This window comes from Narcine bancroftii, chromosome 5 (assembly GCF_036971445.1).
Source record: "Narcine bancroftii isolate sNarBan1 chromosome 5, sNarBan1.hap1, whole genome shotgun sequence".
In the NCBI taxonomy this organism is placed as follows: Eukaryota; Metazoa; Chordata; class Chondrichthyes; order Torpediniformes; family Narcinidae; genus Narcine; species Narcine bancroftii.
This window is the reverse complement of record NC_091473.1, coordinates 212,435,135-212,452,557: the sequence shown is the minus strand read 5'-3', so window position 1 is coordinate 212,452,557 and position 17,423 is coordinate 212,435,135. Positions and strand designations below refer to the sequence as shown.

The following is a 17,423-nucleotide window of genomic DNA, read 5'->3' as shown; positions in this document are numbered from 1 at the left end:
ATCCTCATCATCCTTCTATTTTTCACATATGTACAGAACACCTCGGATCCTTAAACTTTCTCATGCCCCCTTCGAGCTCTCCTGAGTCCTTTCTGAAGTTTTTTTTTCCTGGCTACCATATATTCAGTTGTAGATGCCAAGTCATTGGGTCTATTTAAAGCAGAGATTGACAGATTCTTGATTAGCCAGGGTATCAAGGGTTATGGGGAGAATGGATCGATGGGTCAGCTCAGGATTGAATGGTAGGCCAGACTCGATGGGCTGAATAGCCTATTTCTGCTCCTGTCTTGTGGTCTCCACCTTGTCACTCCAACCCGAGCCCCACTTCTGCCTGTGCACCCCAGCAACCACAAGGGGGTGCAGTGGGAGGAGGCCCACCGCATCAACCCGAGCGACACCTGCACTGACCAAAGGGAAGAGGGAAGAGCTGCTGATGAGCGGGTGGAGTCTGACTGCACCCAGCCGATGGCTGCCTCTGCTGCTGACCAGTGCACGTGCTCCAGTTGCACATGCATTGATGTCGTTCGTGTAAAACAGCCCCAACTTCTGGGTTATATCCAAACTCATTCAGAACAAGTGCTGGAGACCCCCAGTCCCCGTTAATGGGAGATGGGACCAAAGACGTGGCAGGGACAAAAGTTTGGTGCAAATTAAAAAAAAATGTTAAAATGACCTCACCAGTACCTCCCGAGGTCAATGACGGCAAAATGCATTGCGATGGACTCCGCTGGTGTTGCTCAGGGACTGATCTCTAAATATATTGGTCAAAGAGGGAGAGTTTTGGAAGAAGTTGTAGAGAATTTGAAGGGACAGCTGCAGAGGCTGATTTAATGCAGACATAACATGCAGGAGGTGAGGGAAGATTCCGGTATAATGAGGAACGTGGGGGACCAGGGAGGGGGTGACAGAGAAAGAGAGGAGTGGGGATCAGATTGATTACAAAAACGGGGGGAGGGGGGGGACTGGAAGGAGCTATAGAGATGGAGGGGCATGAGGGGGACCAGGGATTAGATATTGGAAGGGGCGTGGAGACCGGAAGGGGTTACAGAGATAGGGAGGGATGTGGGGACCGGAAGGGGTTAGAGACAGGGAGGGATGTGGGGACCGAAAGGGGTTACAGAGACATGGAGGGCTGTTGTGTGGCAGATTGGCATGGGATCATTGGTCTGAATCAAATTCTGTTGGTGAATGAATGAAATCCTCCCGCAAATGTGTTCCCATGGCCCCTATCTCTCTCCCTCGCCCCCCCCCCCCCCCAATAGATGGCGAGTTTCACAGCAGGTTTGAAGTCAGATACAGCACAGGTAAAGTCCCTGTGCCGGCCCCAATTCCAGAATCAAACTGACTCTCCACTCCCTGAAGGTTCAGGGATCTGTCTGGAAGTCTCAACACTCCTGTTGTGTCTGCTTCCCCCACAGCCCCTGCTCCAGAACCCCATCTCTCTGTGGAACTCACCCCTCCCTTCAACTCCACCACTCACCTTAGACACTCCATCCTTGGTGACGACCAGTCTCCATATAATCCCATCATCTCCTGCCAAGTCTGCCCTCTCCCTTCCCACCCCTCCCTCCCTCACTTCTTGACTCTCGCCAATAACCTTCCCTCCCTTTTGCACCTCCCTCCCTCCTCACCATCTCCTCTACCATCCTCCACCTCACCATCTCCTTTTTCACCATCTTCCCCTCTTCCTCCATCACCCCTTCCCCCGCAGTGCTTCCTGTACAGATGTTCTCGGGAGGGGTTGTCCCATTCCACAAAGACAGGTCGCCCAGATTTGAATTTAAATTTAATTCTGAAAGAGGAAGCGTCCAGCAGTCCTGTTTCGTGCCTGTCTCCGTTCACGGAGGAAGGGCTGATTTCTCACCCACACACAACCGTTAATGCCGCCCACTCAAGGACAGCCCAGTCTCACCATGTACGGCAAGGTTCCACCAAGAGCAGTGAGTGGTCAGTTCCACCGGAGCACTTGTGCACAGTTCTCTGGGTCAGACCACCATTGGTTTCCCCTTTTGAAAGTCCACAGTGCTGGTTTTGGATACATTGAGTGCGAGGTTGTTGTTGGTGCACCATTCAGGAAAGTTTCCAATCTCCCTCCTGTACACTGACTCAACACCCCCTTTTATACAACCCACTAGTGTGGTATCATCAGCAAATTTGTACATGGTGTTATTGTCGTACAGAACCACACATAGCAAGTAGAGAAGAAGGCTCAGGATGCAGTCCTGTGTTGCTCCGGTACTGATGGAGATTTTGGGGGGTGGGGGAAAAGATGTCTTTACAAATCCTCACTGATTGTGGTTTGGAGGTGAGGAAATCCAGGATCCAACTACAGTGGGATGACCCTGGATCAGCCCATGCCAGAAGCATCGAGCACAGCTCTCAGTCTCCGTATCCCTGGGTCAGACCACCTTGGGAGCACTGTTCACATTTTCCATGTCCAAATGTCTGGTTCAGCACCATGCAGTTCCCATCTCTGAATCCCCAGGCCAGACCACACCGGGAGCACCAGATGATATCCAATCTGTGTTCTGGTCTCCACAAAACATGTTTGAAGCTGCAGATAAATCCAACTGAGATGTGGAAGGGTTCCAGCCCATGGAAGAATTCACTGCTGTGGATGCAGAGACTTGGGTGAAACTGGCCCAAGAAAGGGGAGAACAAGGGACAGGGTTTCCACTCCCAACTCATCCCTCAAGGGCCCACAACTTCAGGAGGTTCTTCCTTTGAGTGTGGGACAGGTTAATGGGTGACTGAGCAGCCTCCTTCTGCTCTTAGGGGAGGAGTGGGGTTGACTCCTTCCCACTCTCCTTCCCTTTCTGTACAGTGGCATCTCACTCTCTGCCTCCCCCTTGAGTTGGGAGGTGGCATTGGCATATCACTCCCTGCCTCCCCCTTGCATCCAGGAGGAGGCATTGAGTCTTACTCTTTGCCTTCTCCTTGTGCCCAGGAGGTGGCATTGGCATCCTCTCTGTGCCTCTCCCTTGGGTCTGGGAGGTGGGATTACCTCACTCTCTGCCTCCCCCACTTCCAGGAGGTAGCATTGGCATCTTATTTTCTGTCTCCTCCTTGTGTCTGGGAGACGTTGACATCTCACTCTGCCTTCTCCTTGCATCTGGGAGGTAGCATTCACATCTCTCACTTTCTGCCTCCCCGTTTTGTCCGGGAGGTGGAATTGACATCGCTCTGCTTCTCCTTGTGCACAAGAGGTGGCATTAGCATCCTTTCTGCCTCCTCCTTGCGTCTGGGAGGTGGGATTACCTCACTCTCTGCCTCCCCCTTGCTTCTGAGAGGTGTTATCCACACCACTCCACACATCCCAAGAGTTGGCATTGACAGCCTGCTACCTGGCACCCCTTGTGGCCAGAGGAAGGAATTGACAATTTGTTCTCTGCCTCCCTCTCCTGTCCAGGAGGTGGATTTATCAGCTCACTCCCCCTTGTGTCCAAGGAATAGAAATGACACAACCCCACTCTGCCTCCCACTTGCATCCAGGAGGTAGCATTGACACAACTCCATTCTGCCTCCCCCTTCTGGTCAAGGAGGTTGCATTGACACCTCGCTCTCTCACACACCCTTGCGGCCAGAGCATGGAACTGACATCTCCCAGCTCCCTGGTTTCCTCCCTCAAGGCCAGGAGGAGGTGGTCACCACAGACCCCTGACACATCCCCAGTCTCAGCAGGCCTGCCCAGCTAGTCCCAGTCCCTCGTCCTCTCCCCTGGAGGTGTGGATACGCTGGTGCCTCAGCAGGTTGGAGGAGTACATGAAGCTCTTGCCGCAGCGGATGCAGTGGAAGGGCCGCTCATCAGTGTGTACCCGTTGGTGCTGGGCCAACTCCTTTCCGCTTTTGAAGCGCTTGGCGCAGCGGGGACAGGCAAAGGGCCGGCGGTCAGTGTGCACCCGCTGGTGGGTGAGCATGTCGGAGGAGCGGGTGAAGCGCTTGCCACAGCGCGCGCAGGTGAAGGGCCGCTCACCAGTGTGGATGCGCTGGTGCATCATCAGCTCCTTGGGGCTCTTGAAGCCCTTGTGGCAGTCGGGGCAGGGGTAGGGGCGCTCGTCCGTGTGGACCCGGTGGTGGGTGAGCAGCTTGGAGGAGCAGGTGAAGCCTTTGCCACAGAGGGCGCAGGTGAAAGGTCGCTCACCTGTATGCACCCGCTGGTGAGTGAGGAGGTTCGATGACTGAGTGAAGCCCTTGCCACACACGGCACAGGTGAAAGGCCGCTCGCCAGTGTGCACGCGCTGGTGCGTCTCCAGCTCCGACGGATAGTTGAACCGCTTGCCGCAGTCGGTGCACTGGTAAGGCTGGGCACCAGTGTGACTGCGGCGGTGACGGGCCAGGTTGGAGGAGCGGCCAAAGATGCGGCCACAGGCCCCACATGGGTAGAGCTTGCCGGTGGGGAGTGGTGGCCGGGAGCAGGGAGCGGCGGGTGTCAGGACGGCAGAGGAGGAGGAGGAGGAGGAGGAGGAGGAGGATGTGGTGGGGAGAGTGGGAGGAGTGGCAGGACGCGGGAATCCCCCAGCCGACAGGCAGAGAAAGGGGAATGGAGGCGTTCCGCGGGGGTAGGGCTTGCTGGTGTGTGCCGGGAGCCGGGAGGCGGACAGAGGGGGAGGAGGAGGAGGGGGAGGGGGAAGAGGGGCCGGGGGCAGAAAAGGTACAGAAGCAGCCTGGCAGAGGTAACGGAAGTGAGCCGCGATCGTGCACCGGTGGCTCCGCTGTTGGGACAGGTCCCCAAAGGCCAGGCCACATCCTGAGCAGATGTACAGTTTGCCAGCACCGAGCTCCTCCTCCTCTTCCTCCTCCTCTTCCACCTCCTCCTTTCGTCCCTCCAGCACCTGCCTTGATTCCTGGCACGGGCTACCCATGCTGGGCTGCCACAAACCCTGCAAGGCGAGAGGTAGCATCAGGAGAAAGAGCCTTGGAAAGAGCCCAATAAAGACAAGAAGATCTCCAGTGAATTGGATGAGATACAAACCAGAGGAGTGAAACACGAGAGTCTGCAGACACCATGGTTGAAGTAAAAACACAACGCTGAAGAAACTCAGGTCAAACAGGGTCCTGTTATGTAAAGATACATAACCGACATTTCAGGCTTAAGCACTTCATCAAGGTCTGGAAAATTGTCGGCAAACAAAATAGTGCAGGGTGGAGGGCAGAGTGGGGAGCATGGTCCCATAGGCAGGAGGTGGATAAGGGAGGGATGGCTCTGTAGATGGAGAGGGAAGAGGCTGGAAAGCTGGAGGAGACAGAGGGATGGGAGAAAGCCGATGTCCGTCAAAACAAGACCGCCCGTAAATTGGAGGAACACCATGTAATTTTCCGTCTGGGCCCTCTCCAACTGGATGACATTAACATCAACATTCCCAGTTTCTGCTGCTCCACTCCTCGTTCTTCCGCCCTTCCCCATCCCTCTGTCTCCTCCAGCTCTCCAGGCCTTTCCCTCTCCATCTACGGAGACAGTCCACCTCCTCCCGTTTGTTAGTGTGCCCTCCCTCCCTCCCTTATCCACCCTACCTATGGGACCGTGCTCCTCCCCCATCCCCACCACCATGTTGTTCGGGTTCCTGCCCTCCTCACATGTTGACGACGGGTTGAAGCCCGTAATGTCGGTGATCAGCTGTTTCAACTGCTGAGTTTCTCCAGCTTTGTGTTTTTTAAAAAAAATACAAACCAAAGGATATGGGTTAAGACCGAAAGGGGAACAGTTTAGGGGGAAATTCACTCAGAATGATGGGAGCGTGGAATGAGCTGCCAGCTGAAGTGGTGACCACAGGCTCAATATTAACATTTAAGAAAGTTTTGGATGGGTACCTGAATGGGAGGGGTATGGAAGGACTGGGTGAAGGTCAGTGGGACGAGGTAGAATAAAAGTTTGGCATGGACTAGAAGGGCCGAAGGAACTGTTCCTGTGCTGTAAAGTTCTAAGGAGGGGAGGAAGGTTTCGAGGAAACATCAGGGGTAAGCTTATCTGCTCAGAGAAGTGGGTGGCTGGCATGTATTTCCAGGGGAGGTGGTGAAGGTTGGTAGAATGGGAACACTTAAAAGATTCTTGGCCAGGCTCATGGATGGAAGAAAATGTGTGTAATGTAGAGAAGGTTTAGACTTTTAAGTGGATTTATATGGATCAGAACAACATTGTGGGCTGAAGGGCCTGTTTCTGTGCTGTAATGTTCCATGGTTCAGATTGGGCTGGTACTAGGTGCAGTGTCAGTCACCTGCCTACAGGAACCACAGGGTAAAAACAGGCCCTTCGGCCTATCCACGGTGCTGAACTATTATTCCCATTCCCCTACACCTGGACCATAGCCCTCCACAACCTTACCATCTAAGGACAATCTCTTCAATCAAAACTGAATCCCGCACCCACCACCTCCTCTGGCAGCTCAGTCCACACTCTCACCACCTTCTGTGTGAAGAATCTCCCTCTTTGGAAGACTGTGTCTTCCAGCACAGTCCAGACCCTTCAGCCCACAATGTTGCATTGACCAATGTAAACAGACTCCACAACAACTAAGGCATGGCCAAACTACAGCCCCTGGGCCAATAGTGTTCATTTTTAAGTGGCCCAGGGTTAATTTTAAAATTAAATTAGAATATGGCCCGTTATAACATCGTTTCTAACAATAAATTGCACTGTATGTACATTGTACTTCTTAGTTTCAACACTAGATGGCGCTGCCATTTTGAACAACTACTAGACCGACCGCTAAAATGTTACTCGTGGATTAAAAAAACCTTTTACCTAAGTTTTTAAAAAGTTTACCTCAGTTGATTAAACAGGGTAGAACCAAATGGACAGAAAATAGCAAGGGAATGCTGAAAATTTCACACACAGTGGGAACATGAATATTTCTGCACAGAAGTCAACGGGAAGTGTGTTTGTTTGATTTGCAAGGAATATGTTAACTTTAGTAGCCCATCTACAGATTTACACATTGCATCATAATCATTAGGTGGACATTTGGGCCATAAACTGCATTCACTGGGAGGAAAGTTGGAGAAGGCCTCATTCCTTTTTTGATCTTTTCTCCTGTTCTTATTTTTCACCTAACTTTTAAGTACAAGAGCAACACATACAGAAATGCCTTCTATAATATGTGAGCACGTCAGTGAACTACTGTAATGACAACAGTTAAACTGTTCAGTAGTGTCCGTGAGTTATTGTGATAGAGAATGGATTTGTGGTGGCTCAGGGGTTTTCTGGTTAAAAAGCATAATTTTTCTTGAAGTGGAACTGGTTGGAAACTGTCGGGCTGAATGTCGTTTGGCCCGTGACTCCTTATATTTTTCTGTATGTGGCCCACAACCAAACATGAGGGCACCCCTAGTCTAACCCTTCCCTCCTTCTCACCCACAACCCTCTACTTTTCTTGTGTCAAAATTTCTAAGAGCCTTCTGAATCCCCCTACTGAACCAGCCTCCACCACCACCCCTGGCAATGCGTCACAGGCACCCCACCACTCTCTGTGTTAAAATTAAAACTCATCCCTGACGTCTCTCCTAACCCTTCCTCCACTCACCTTAAAAAAAAACCTGCTTCTGGTACTTGCTATTGGAGAAAGGTGCTGGTTGTCCACCCAATTGAACCCCTCATCATCCTATACACCTCGATCACTCAGCTCTCATCCTTCACTGCTCCAAAGAGAAAAGCCCCAGTTCCGACAACTTTGTTTCATGAGACACACTCTCCATCCAAACAGTGTCCTGGCAAATCTCCGTTGCACCCTCTCCAAAGCCTTGCAATGAGGTGTCCGGAACTGAACTCAGAACTCCATGTCATGCTCCCTTTAAACTCCCATTCCCCCTCCCCCCTTAACACACGCCCACTTGTTCTTGTCTCACCCAACCTCAGTGGGAAAAGCCTGTTTCCATTTATTCTATCTGTACCCTGCACAATCTCCCCTCGTTCTCTGATGCTCCAGGGAATAAAGTCGTAACGTGTTTCCCTGTCACTCAGTTTCTGAAGTCCTAGTAAATCTTTTCTGCACTCTTTCATCTCATTGATATCTTTCCTGTAGTCCAGTGACCACAATATTCCAAATTTGGACTCACCAATGCCATGACCAACTTTAACATAACATCCCACCTCCCAAAGACAGTATACCCTACCATCATCCTGTGAGCCGTGCATGGCACCAGTTGGCACAACGCCATTACAGCACCAGCGACCCGGGTTCAAATCCCACACTGTCTGCATGTTGTCCCCAGGTCTACGTGGGCTTCCTCCGGGTGGTCTAGTTTCCTCCCACCGTTCAAAACGTACCTGGGGCTGTACGTCAGAGGGCCCTCCCCCTCCGAGTCTGTGGAACCTGCTGGAAGCAAGGTCATGGGGTGCATTTCAGGCAGAGATTGACAAGCCAGGGCATCAAGGGTTACAGGGAGAGAGCCGGGGAGTGGGGCTGAGTGGGAAGATGGTTAGAGTGGCGGAGCGGACCCAATGGGCCAACTTCTGCTCCTAGATCGTGTGGTCTTGTAACTGGGGTATTTCAGCAGCATGGGGAGTGCGTCTGTGCATCTAAAAAAATGTTCACATCTCTTTCAGATCTGCCCTCATCTCTCTAAACCACAGGGAGTACAGTTCCAAGCTGATCTCCTTCTAGAGTGACCCACTTCATCTTGCAACTGACCTGCATCCACTCTGTTTTAATGTCAGGAGGGAGAGCACAGGAAGATCCAACAGCGCCCATGTTCAAGTGTACACAAGTTCTGCCTGTGTTCCACAGGCTAAAAGTTTGTCCCGACAGCACATCACGTCGAGTCTTGATTTTTTTGGTTTGTTTGCTTGTGTTTAATTCCTTTGTCACTTTGTGCAGCTTTGACCCGCCTCAAGCAGCGTCCTGAGGCCTGCATCCCCGCACGGCAGCTGTGTATGGGGCCCATGTCCTGGCAGAGGAGCAAGGCTGGATGAAATAATGTTGGCTAAATGGTGATCTATCAGAATCATTTAGAACACTGCAGATCAGAAACAGGCCCTTCAGCCCATCTGGACCACACTGAACAATTAGTCCCATCGACCTGCACGTGGACCATAGCCCACCAGATCATTCCACACTCTCACCACTTTCTGCGTGAAGAAATCCCTCCTAATGTTCACTGAGGACAGGGGGAGATGAGGGGGATCAACCTCACACAGAGAGTGGTGGGAGCGAGGACCGAGCCTGGAGGGATATGGTCCAGGTTAATGGGACTAGGCAGAATAGCTTGGCACAGACTAGATGATCTGAAAGGCCTGTTTCTGTGCTCCCCTTAAGCATCACCTTTCACTCTGCCTATTCCCCTCACGGTTATTTATCATCTCCCCTCATTCTCTGACGCTGCTAACCTGTTTAAACCTTCCCTGCAACTCCACGCCAGAACCCTCTACCTTTGGAACAATAAAAGTTGAGAAGTGATTAATGTGGGGTTTAGAATAGTGCGCAGCCAGCGCCAATTTCCTGGGGCAACACCAGAGGACATCATTTCAGGTGAGGGTGACATTTAAAAGACTCTTAGACAGGCACATGGATGCAAGTCGAGGGTTCCTGGAGGGAGGAGATTTACATCAGTCAGCACCATATCGAGGACTGAAGGGCCTGCTTGGCACTAGAATCAAGTCATGATGACATCCTTGTAAATTTTCTCCACACTCTTTCAATCTTATTGACATCTTTCCTGCAGTTAGGCGGGCCACCCTGCGCACAATTCTCCAAATTTGACCAACTCCCCAATATGATAATACCGCCGAAAGAATCTAAGGTCCCGACCTATTTACCGATCATCTGCAAGGCTGTGCTTCTCTCCTCCCCTCCCCCACACCACCTGCCCATTCTTTGGCACTCCAGAAGAGGTCAGGCCCGAAATGCCGACTGCCTGTTGTGTTCCATGGCCTGACCTGCTCAGTTCCCCCAGATCATTTATGCGTCGCTCCAGTTCTTCACCACCCACAGCTGTGTCTTACATAATCCTCTCAGCCCGCGCATCTGTGCCAGCCTCAGTGCCCAAATTAAAGTGACCTGCCCCCCCCCCACCCCAGCTGCCTGCACCTGACCCTACAGGTTCAGGGGTCTCTCTAGAAGTCCCTTCAACAAGACTGTTGTGTCTGCCTCCCCCACTCCCTCTGGTACCTCATTCCAAACCCCCACCTCACTGTGGAACAATTCACCCCCCTACATCTCCCATAAACTCCCCCCCATATTAAATACCCATCCTCCAGTGTGTGATGCTCTTACCCTGATTCTATCCACTCTATGAAGGTCTCCCCTTAGTCTCCGACGCTCCAGAGAAAACAACCCAAGTTTGTCAGACAATAACCCCCCCACCCCCCCCCAATCACTCGTCCACTCTTATCCAGGCCACATTACGATGAACCTCGTCTGCCCCATTCCAATGCCCCCACACTCTTCCCTGAATGGGGAATCCAGAATTTCTGTGTTCCAAGTGTGACCTGACCTAAGTTTTATATCACTTCAATTTGACCTCCTTTATACTCAAGTCTCGTCCAACGAATCAACCATCCCATGTGCCTTTGTTACCACCATCTACTTGTGTGCACACTTTCAACAAGGTCCTGACCTGGACCCGAACCCCCACTGCCCATCAATGAGCTCTGGGCCCCCAGACCCTGCTGCCCATCAACGAGCTCTGGGCCCCCAGACCCCGCTGCCCATCAATGAGCTCTGGGCCCCTAGACCCCGCTGCCCCACAACGAGCACTGGGCCCCCAGACCTCACAATGAGCACTGGGCCCCCAGACCTCACAATGAGCACTGGGCCCCCAGACCTCACAATGAGCACTGGGCCCCCAGACCTCACAATGAGCACTGGGCCCCCAGACCTCACAATGAGCACTGGGCCCCCAGACCTCACAATGAGCACTGGGCCCCCAGACCTCACAATGAGCACTGGGCCCCCAGACCCCTCTGCCCAACAAAGAGCTCTGGGCCTCCAGACCCACCTGCCCAACAACGGGCTCCAGACCCACCTGCCCATCAACGGGCTCCAGACCCACCTGCCCATCAACGGGCTCCAGACCCACCTGCCCATCAACGGGCTCCAGACCCACCTCCCCATCAACGGGCTCCAGACCCATCACGATACTTTGCCCATCAACAGGCTCAGACCCATCAGGATACTTTGCCCATCAACGAGCTCCAGACCCATCAGGATACTTTGCCCATTAACGAGCTCGGGTCCCCAGATTCCTTTGCACGTCCACTATTGAACTGCAGAGGTTCCTCTCGCATTTGCTTTGCAAGTGCAGCACCTTCCACGTCCAGTGTCTGCTCGGGTTTCTGGGTGGGGGGGAGGGGGTGGGGAGAGGAACTAAACCTGGGGCGAGAGTGGACGGGGGCGGGGGGCTAACATCGAGCAATGGGAGCACGGGCCGCTCTGAGTGCAATTCAGCGGGGAGGTTGAGTATATGGGGGGGGGTTAACTGTTACAGAATACTCACCCGGTGCAGACTGGAGGGGTCTTTGTCCCTGATTCCGCCGCAGTCTGATCACCCCCCACCCCCCCGCTCAGCAGCCCCGGGGCCACTGGCTCAACGCCCCAGCCACCGGATTCCGAGGCCCTGCCACCAGCGGCATCGTCGGTCCCGCTGCATTCTTTCGGCAGGAGCGTTGGACACTAAACTCGACGGCCATCAGGACACACAGACGCCCTCGGCCCCATTCCCCCTCCCACCGGCCCCCGCGTTCCGGACAATGACGCCAAGCTGCGGCCCGCCCAGTGACGTCACCACAGTCGGGCGGCAGCGGCCCGCCCACCCGCCTCGCCATTGGCTGGTGTTCTCCGCCGACTGGAGCTCCCCATTGGCCGGCTGCTCATGTTAGTCACATCCCACGGTCGAAGGAGATGAATGGCGGCGGGCGAGTGCTTCCCCTAAATAAACCCTCCATTTCTTCACCTCGAGAGGATTTCTTTTGAATCAAGAAACCATCTTTTTTTTTATTCAGGTCCGTTCTCACGTTTCATCACGCTTGGCAAAGCCCAATGCGCCCCACCTTCCCTTTCCAATCAGGGGCGGAGGAGAACGCCGTGGCATTCACGAGCCCATTGGTCCAAGGGCTGCCCGTCGTCGGCGGCAGCCAATGAAAGTCTGGAGTCGGGAAGGTGGGCGGGAAATGGCACCCGAGGATCCTATCACCTCAGTATATATTTGCATATAGTGTTAATGATTGGCTGAGAGCCGTAGCCACGCCTACTGTCCAGGTCATAAGGAGCTGCACCCAACTAGATCCAGGTCAGTCTGGACTAGTGGAACTTGATGTATTACACTCTAGTCTTTTTTAAATAAAACCTTTAGTTTGAGTTAACAAGTCTTTGAGGCATTCGACGTGCAACAATTTTATTACCAAAAACTTTCAAAGGATGGAGCGAATGCTGCGACCGGAACGCTTCAGCATTGACCAACAGTCAGCTACTGCCCAGAGGGATTTCAGGCACTGGGTGAGGTACTTCGAGGCGTACCTGAAGCACTCAGACCCCGTCGTGGAGGAAGATGCTGATAAACTGTTGGTTCTGATATCGCTGGTGTTCACGAGGGTCCACGAAAACATCCAGGACGCAACCTCCTACACAGCAGCCATGAATGTGCTATGAGCGACTTGTGAATAAGGTATATGCCAGACACATGCTGGCGACCAGGAGACAACAGCTGGGTGAGTCCTGCAGAACCTACGTACAGGCAAGGCAGTAAGGTTACTGGGCAGAGCATGTGCCTGTACCGATAAAACTGAGGCTGGGATCACTGATGACCTCATATGGGATGCTTACGTGGCTGGGATTTGGTCTAATGAAGTGAGACAACAACTGTTGGAGTGCGGGGAAGACTGCCTCATGGAGACTGTACAGATTGCAGAAACGATGGAGACTGCAGCCCTATGCATGGAGGCCCACCGTCATGATCTGAGTAGAACACCTGCTTTTAATTTGGCCTCCCCACGCCCCATCGATGGCCTTGGTGCCGCCACGCTGCCCAACATGGCCCCAAAGTGTTACTTCTGTGGAATGGAGAAACACAGTCAATCCCAGTGCCCTGCGAGGAAGGCCGGGTGTCAGAAATGCAAAAAGAATGGCCATTTCACGAAAGTCTGCTAGTCCAAGATGGCTGCCGCCAAGCACAGTGGCTCGTGCGAGTCCCAATCGCCTTCCCCAGATTCAAACTGCTCTACCTCAGAACTCATCCAATGAGAGCAAGGAACATGATGTCATGATGCAAGCACCACGCACGGAAGGCGTCGCCCTTTCAGCGCTCCACCCTCGCCCGCCGTGAAGCTGCTCTCGAACGGATAGCCCACTCCACGCATGCTGCTGCCACCGGCTTCGGCACTAGCCCCCCCGCCACAAAGCGACCTCTGCACTGGCAGACCCCGAAGGACCGCCTGCACCACACATGCCGCTGCTTGCTGCTGACTTACCAGCACCAGGGCTCTCCACTTCGGGTCCCTGCATCGGCAGACCCCGATAGGCTGCCCACTCCGATGACATCACCGCGCAAGTGTAGTGCGCAACAGGCCGAGGCACCACAACGCTCCGCCCCTGCTCCAGTGATGTGAGGCTCCAATGGATGGCCCTCCCAGTGACACGTAACGTCATCACGCCAGCCTCCGGAGACACCAACACAGGCAGCTCTGCTCCCTGCATCATTCACTGCATCTGTGATATTGAATCAAAGCCATCCACATTCCTTAGCTAGGGCCATGGAAACCATCAAGGTGAACAATCAATGTGCTAACTTTCTTTTTGATTTAGGTTCGATGGAGAGCTTCATTCATCCAGACGTGATCCAATGATGCGCACTTGCAGTCTATCCGACTGACCAGAAAATTTCGCTGGCCACAAGAGCCCACTCAGTGGGCATCAAGGGGTATTGTGTGGCATCTGATTTACAGATTTCAAGTTACTAGTCCTGTTTCAACTGTGTACTCCTGTATTGTTGGGGTTGGATTTTCAATGCCATATTAAATCGGTGTCACTGCATTACGGGAATCCCCACACCCAGCTCTCTGTCTGCCACCACCTCTCCACTCTGAATACCTCCTGCCAATCACAGCCCACGCCAGTCCCCGCACCCCAAACCAGGTGCTCCACGTAGTCTCCCCACTCTCCGAGTCGCTCCTCCAACACTCTGCCAACCTCATTCCCGGCTGGAAACAGATTGCCACCAAAAGCCGGCAGTACAGCTTCGGGGACAGGAAATTCATTAAAAGGGAGGTGTGCAGACTGCCTGATGAGGGCATCATTAAGACCAGTGCAAGTCCCTGGAGGGTGCAGGTAATGGTCATGAAGAACGGAGAGAAGCTGTGGATGGTGGTTGACTACAGCCAAACAGTCAACCGCTTCACACTCTTAGATGCTTACCCACTCCCGCGAATTGCGGACGTGGTGAATCAGATTGAACAATACCATGTGTTTTCCACCTTTGATCAGCCTACCACCAACTCCCGATCCACCAGGAGGACTGCCTTCGAGGTGGACATGCGCTTGTATCAATTCCTCAGGGTCCCCTTTGATGTCACTAATGGAGTGGTGGTCTTCCAGCGGGAAATGGACTGGATGGTAGATCAGAATGGGTCAACAGCTACATTCCCGTATCTGGATAATGTCACCAACTGTGGCCATGACCCACAAGACCACGACGCCAATCTTGAGAGATTCTTCCAAACCGCAAAATGGCTGAACCTAACCTATAATTTCGGGAAGTATGTATTCCAGACCACTCGCCTTGCAATTTTAGGTTGTGTAATGGAAAATGGGGTGGTAAGGCCAGATCCCAACTGCACGTGCCCTCTCCTGGACCTTCCACAGCCCCAAACCCAGAAGCCACTCAAGCGCTGCCTGGGGTTTTTCCTTATTATGCCCAATGGGTCCCACAGTACGCTGACAAGGCACGGCCACTCATTAAGTCCACCTCCTTCCCCTTGTCAGCGGAAGCCAGAGCGACCTTCGACTGCATCAAGTCAGACATTGCCGGAGGAGTCACGTGATGGAGTAGTGGCCGGTCAGGGAATTACAGCCCTCTCTGGAAAAGTTTAAAAAAAAAACGCACAAAACACAAAGGTACAAGAGTAAAAATTAAAACAAAGTAAAAATAAAGGTGAGAAGAGAATGGCAGCGAAGAGAGAAAAGTCGAAAACAATGCGAAGAAGAAAGAACGTTGGAAGAAAAAGGTGAAGGCCTTACCTGTCCGAGGAGGCCCGCTGCGGAGAGAGAAGCCCGCTCCCTCAGGTCAGTGGAGGTTGCGAGCTCGGGACTACAAAAATAGCTCGAGGAGCCGAGTAAAAGTGCGCGATGCGCATGAAAAAAACACACTGTCAGGAGGGGGGGAACAGCTGTGGACACCTGCAACACAGCAACAGGTGCAGAACACAGACAATAACGACAACAAGAAAGAAGAGGGTAAAAAGAAAACAAGGAAACAACAGATGGTCAACCCAGAGGAAGAAGAAGAAGAAGAACAGAAAGAAATGGAAGAAGAAGAGAAAGGCAAGACAATGGATATATCTTTTTTAAAGAATATATGGAATCAGTGAAAGAATGGCAATTACAAGAATTTAATGAGATAAAAAGAATTAAGAGTGCAGAAGAGAAAATGAATAAAATGGAAATGAACATGTCAGAGATAGGAAAAAGAGTGGAAAATATGGAAGAACGAGAAATAATTGTAGAAATGGAAGTAGAGGAATTAAAAGAGAAATTAGAAGAATCTAATAAAAAAGTTAGAGGCATATGAGCTGTTGGCTCAGAAGATAGATATAATAGAAAACTATAATAGAAGAAATAATAAAAAGATAGTGGGCCTTAAGGAAGATGAAGAAGGCAAGAATATGAGAGAATTTATAAAAGATTGGATCCCCAGGGTCCTAGGAAGACTAGAATTACAGGAAGAAATGGAAATAGAGAGGGCACATAGAACATTAGCCCCGAAACCACAACCGCAGCAAAAACCAAGATCCATTTTAGTAAAATTCTTAAGATGTACAACAAGAGAAAATATATTGGAGAAAGCAATGAAGAAAGTAAGAAGACAAAAAGCCACTTGAATACAAAGGTCAAAAATTTTTTTTCTATCCAGACATAAGTTTTGAACTCCTGAAGAAGAGGAAGGAGTTCAATACAGCAAAAACGATCTTATGGAAAAAAGGATATAAATTTATGTAAAAGTACCCAGCGGTGCTTAAAAATGTTATTCCAGGGCAATAAAACAGACTATTCTCGGATCCAGAGGAAGCAAAAAAATTTGCAGAACAACTATAAAACAAGCAGAGAGATGAAGACATGTAATGAGAGTAAAAATGACCACGAACTATATGTGTGTATATGGTATGTAATAAATATATATATATATAGTGTGTATACATGAATGTATCCGTATTTAGAGGAAAATATATAGAGTATGGACAAGAATTAATAAGGGAGGGAAAGGGAATAGAGGGAATTAAAAGAGTGACCTTTGTTATATATGAAAATTGAAATCTTTTCTGGGGGGGCTGGGTGGGGAGGAGTTACGGTCACTACAAAATCAGTTGACGTTTGCGAGTGAATTCGCAAATCCAAATGGAGAAGGGAGATGTGGTTGCCCGAAAAGGGATAAAGGGCAACTCAGGGGGAGGGGAGAATGGGGTTAAAGAAATTTTAAATAGGAGAATAAGGAAAATGTTTGATGTTTTAGAAATGTTGTCTTATAAAGTGTTCAAAACAAGAAAGCAGAAATGGATAAGAAGGAAAGGTGATGATGGAGAAACGGAAAGGGAAGATAAACTAAGTATGAAATGGCTACGCTAAACTATATGACTTTAAATATTAATGGAATACATAACCAAATTAAAAGGAAGAAACTGCTAAATTTACTGAAAAAAGAAAAAATTGATATAGCATTTGTGCAAGAAACACATTTAACTGAATTGGAGCACAAGAAATTAAAGAGAGATTGGGTAGGACATGTAACAGCAGTGTCGTATAATTCAAAAGCAAGAGGAGTAGCTATATTAATTAGTAAAAATGTGCCAATTGAAATAGAAGAGGAAATAATAGATCCAGCAGGGAGATATGTAATGATAAAATGTCAGATATATTCGGAGTTTTGGAATCTACTCAATGTATATTCACCTAACGAAGAAGATTAAAAGTTTATGCAAGATATTTTTTTGAAGATAGCAGATATGCAAGGGAACATATTAATAGGAGGGGATTTCAACCTTAATTTGGATTCAAATATGGATAAAACTGGGAAAAAAAATTAACAGAAAGAACAAAGTAACCAAATTTATAATTAAATCGATGCAAGAAATGCAACTTTTGGATATATGGAGGAAACAACACCCAAAGGAAAAGGAATATTCATATTATTCAGGTAAACATAAAACATACTCAATAGACCTATTTCTGTTATCAGCTCGTATGCAAGACAGAGTAAGAAAAACAGAATATAAAGCTAGAATATTA

General features: G+C 50.5%; 1 protein-coding gene across 3 annotated transcripts; it reads right to left on the bottom strand.

Annotated features, from left to right (window-relative positions):
• Positions 1–1,773: 1,773 nt before the first annotated feature.
• On the bottom strand, positions 1,774–11,675 carry LOC138764770 (zinc finger protein 696-like). 3 transcript variants are annotated; one of them, XM_069941038.1, is made up of 3 exons: positions 11,428–11,675; positions 8,625–8,880; positions 1,774–4,880 (listed from the first exon to the last, which is right to left on the bottom strand). In XM_069941038.1, the coding sequence occupies exons 2-3, from the start codon at positions 8,682–8,684 to the stop codon at positions 3,675–3,677; spliced, it is 1,266 nt and encodes a 421-aa protein (XP_069797139.1). In that variant the 5' UTR covers positions 8,685–8,880; positions 11,428–11,675; the 3' UTR covers positions 1,774–3,674. The 3 variants fall into 3 exon arrangements, with proteins under 3 accessions (XP_069797139.1, XP_069797140.1, XP_069797141.1); XM_069941039.1 differs by lacking the exon at positions 8,625–8,880 and having other exon boundaries at positions 11,428–11,674; XM_069941040.1 differs by lacking the exons at positions 8,625–8,880; positions 11,428–11,675 and adding an exon at positions 4,973–5,065.
• Between the last annotated feature and the right edge of the window lie 5,748 nt (positions 11,676–17,423).

Coding starts and splice junctions, on each gene's coding strand:
- LOC138764770 (XM_069941038.1), bottom strand. CDS start 8,684: ATGGGCGCTGTTGGATCTTCCTGTGCTCTCCCTCCTGACATTAAAACA. Junction 4,881..8,624: donor TTAAAACAGAGTGGATGCAG/GTCAGTTGCAAG, acceptor CTCGCCTTGCAG/GGTTTGTGGCAGCCCAGCAT.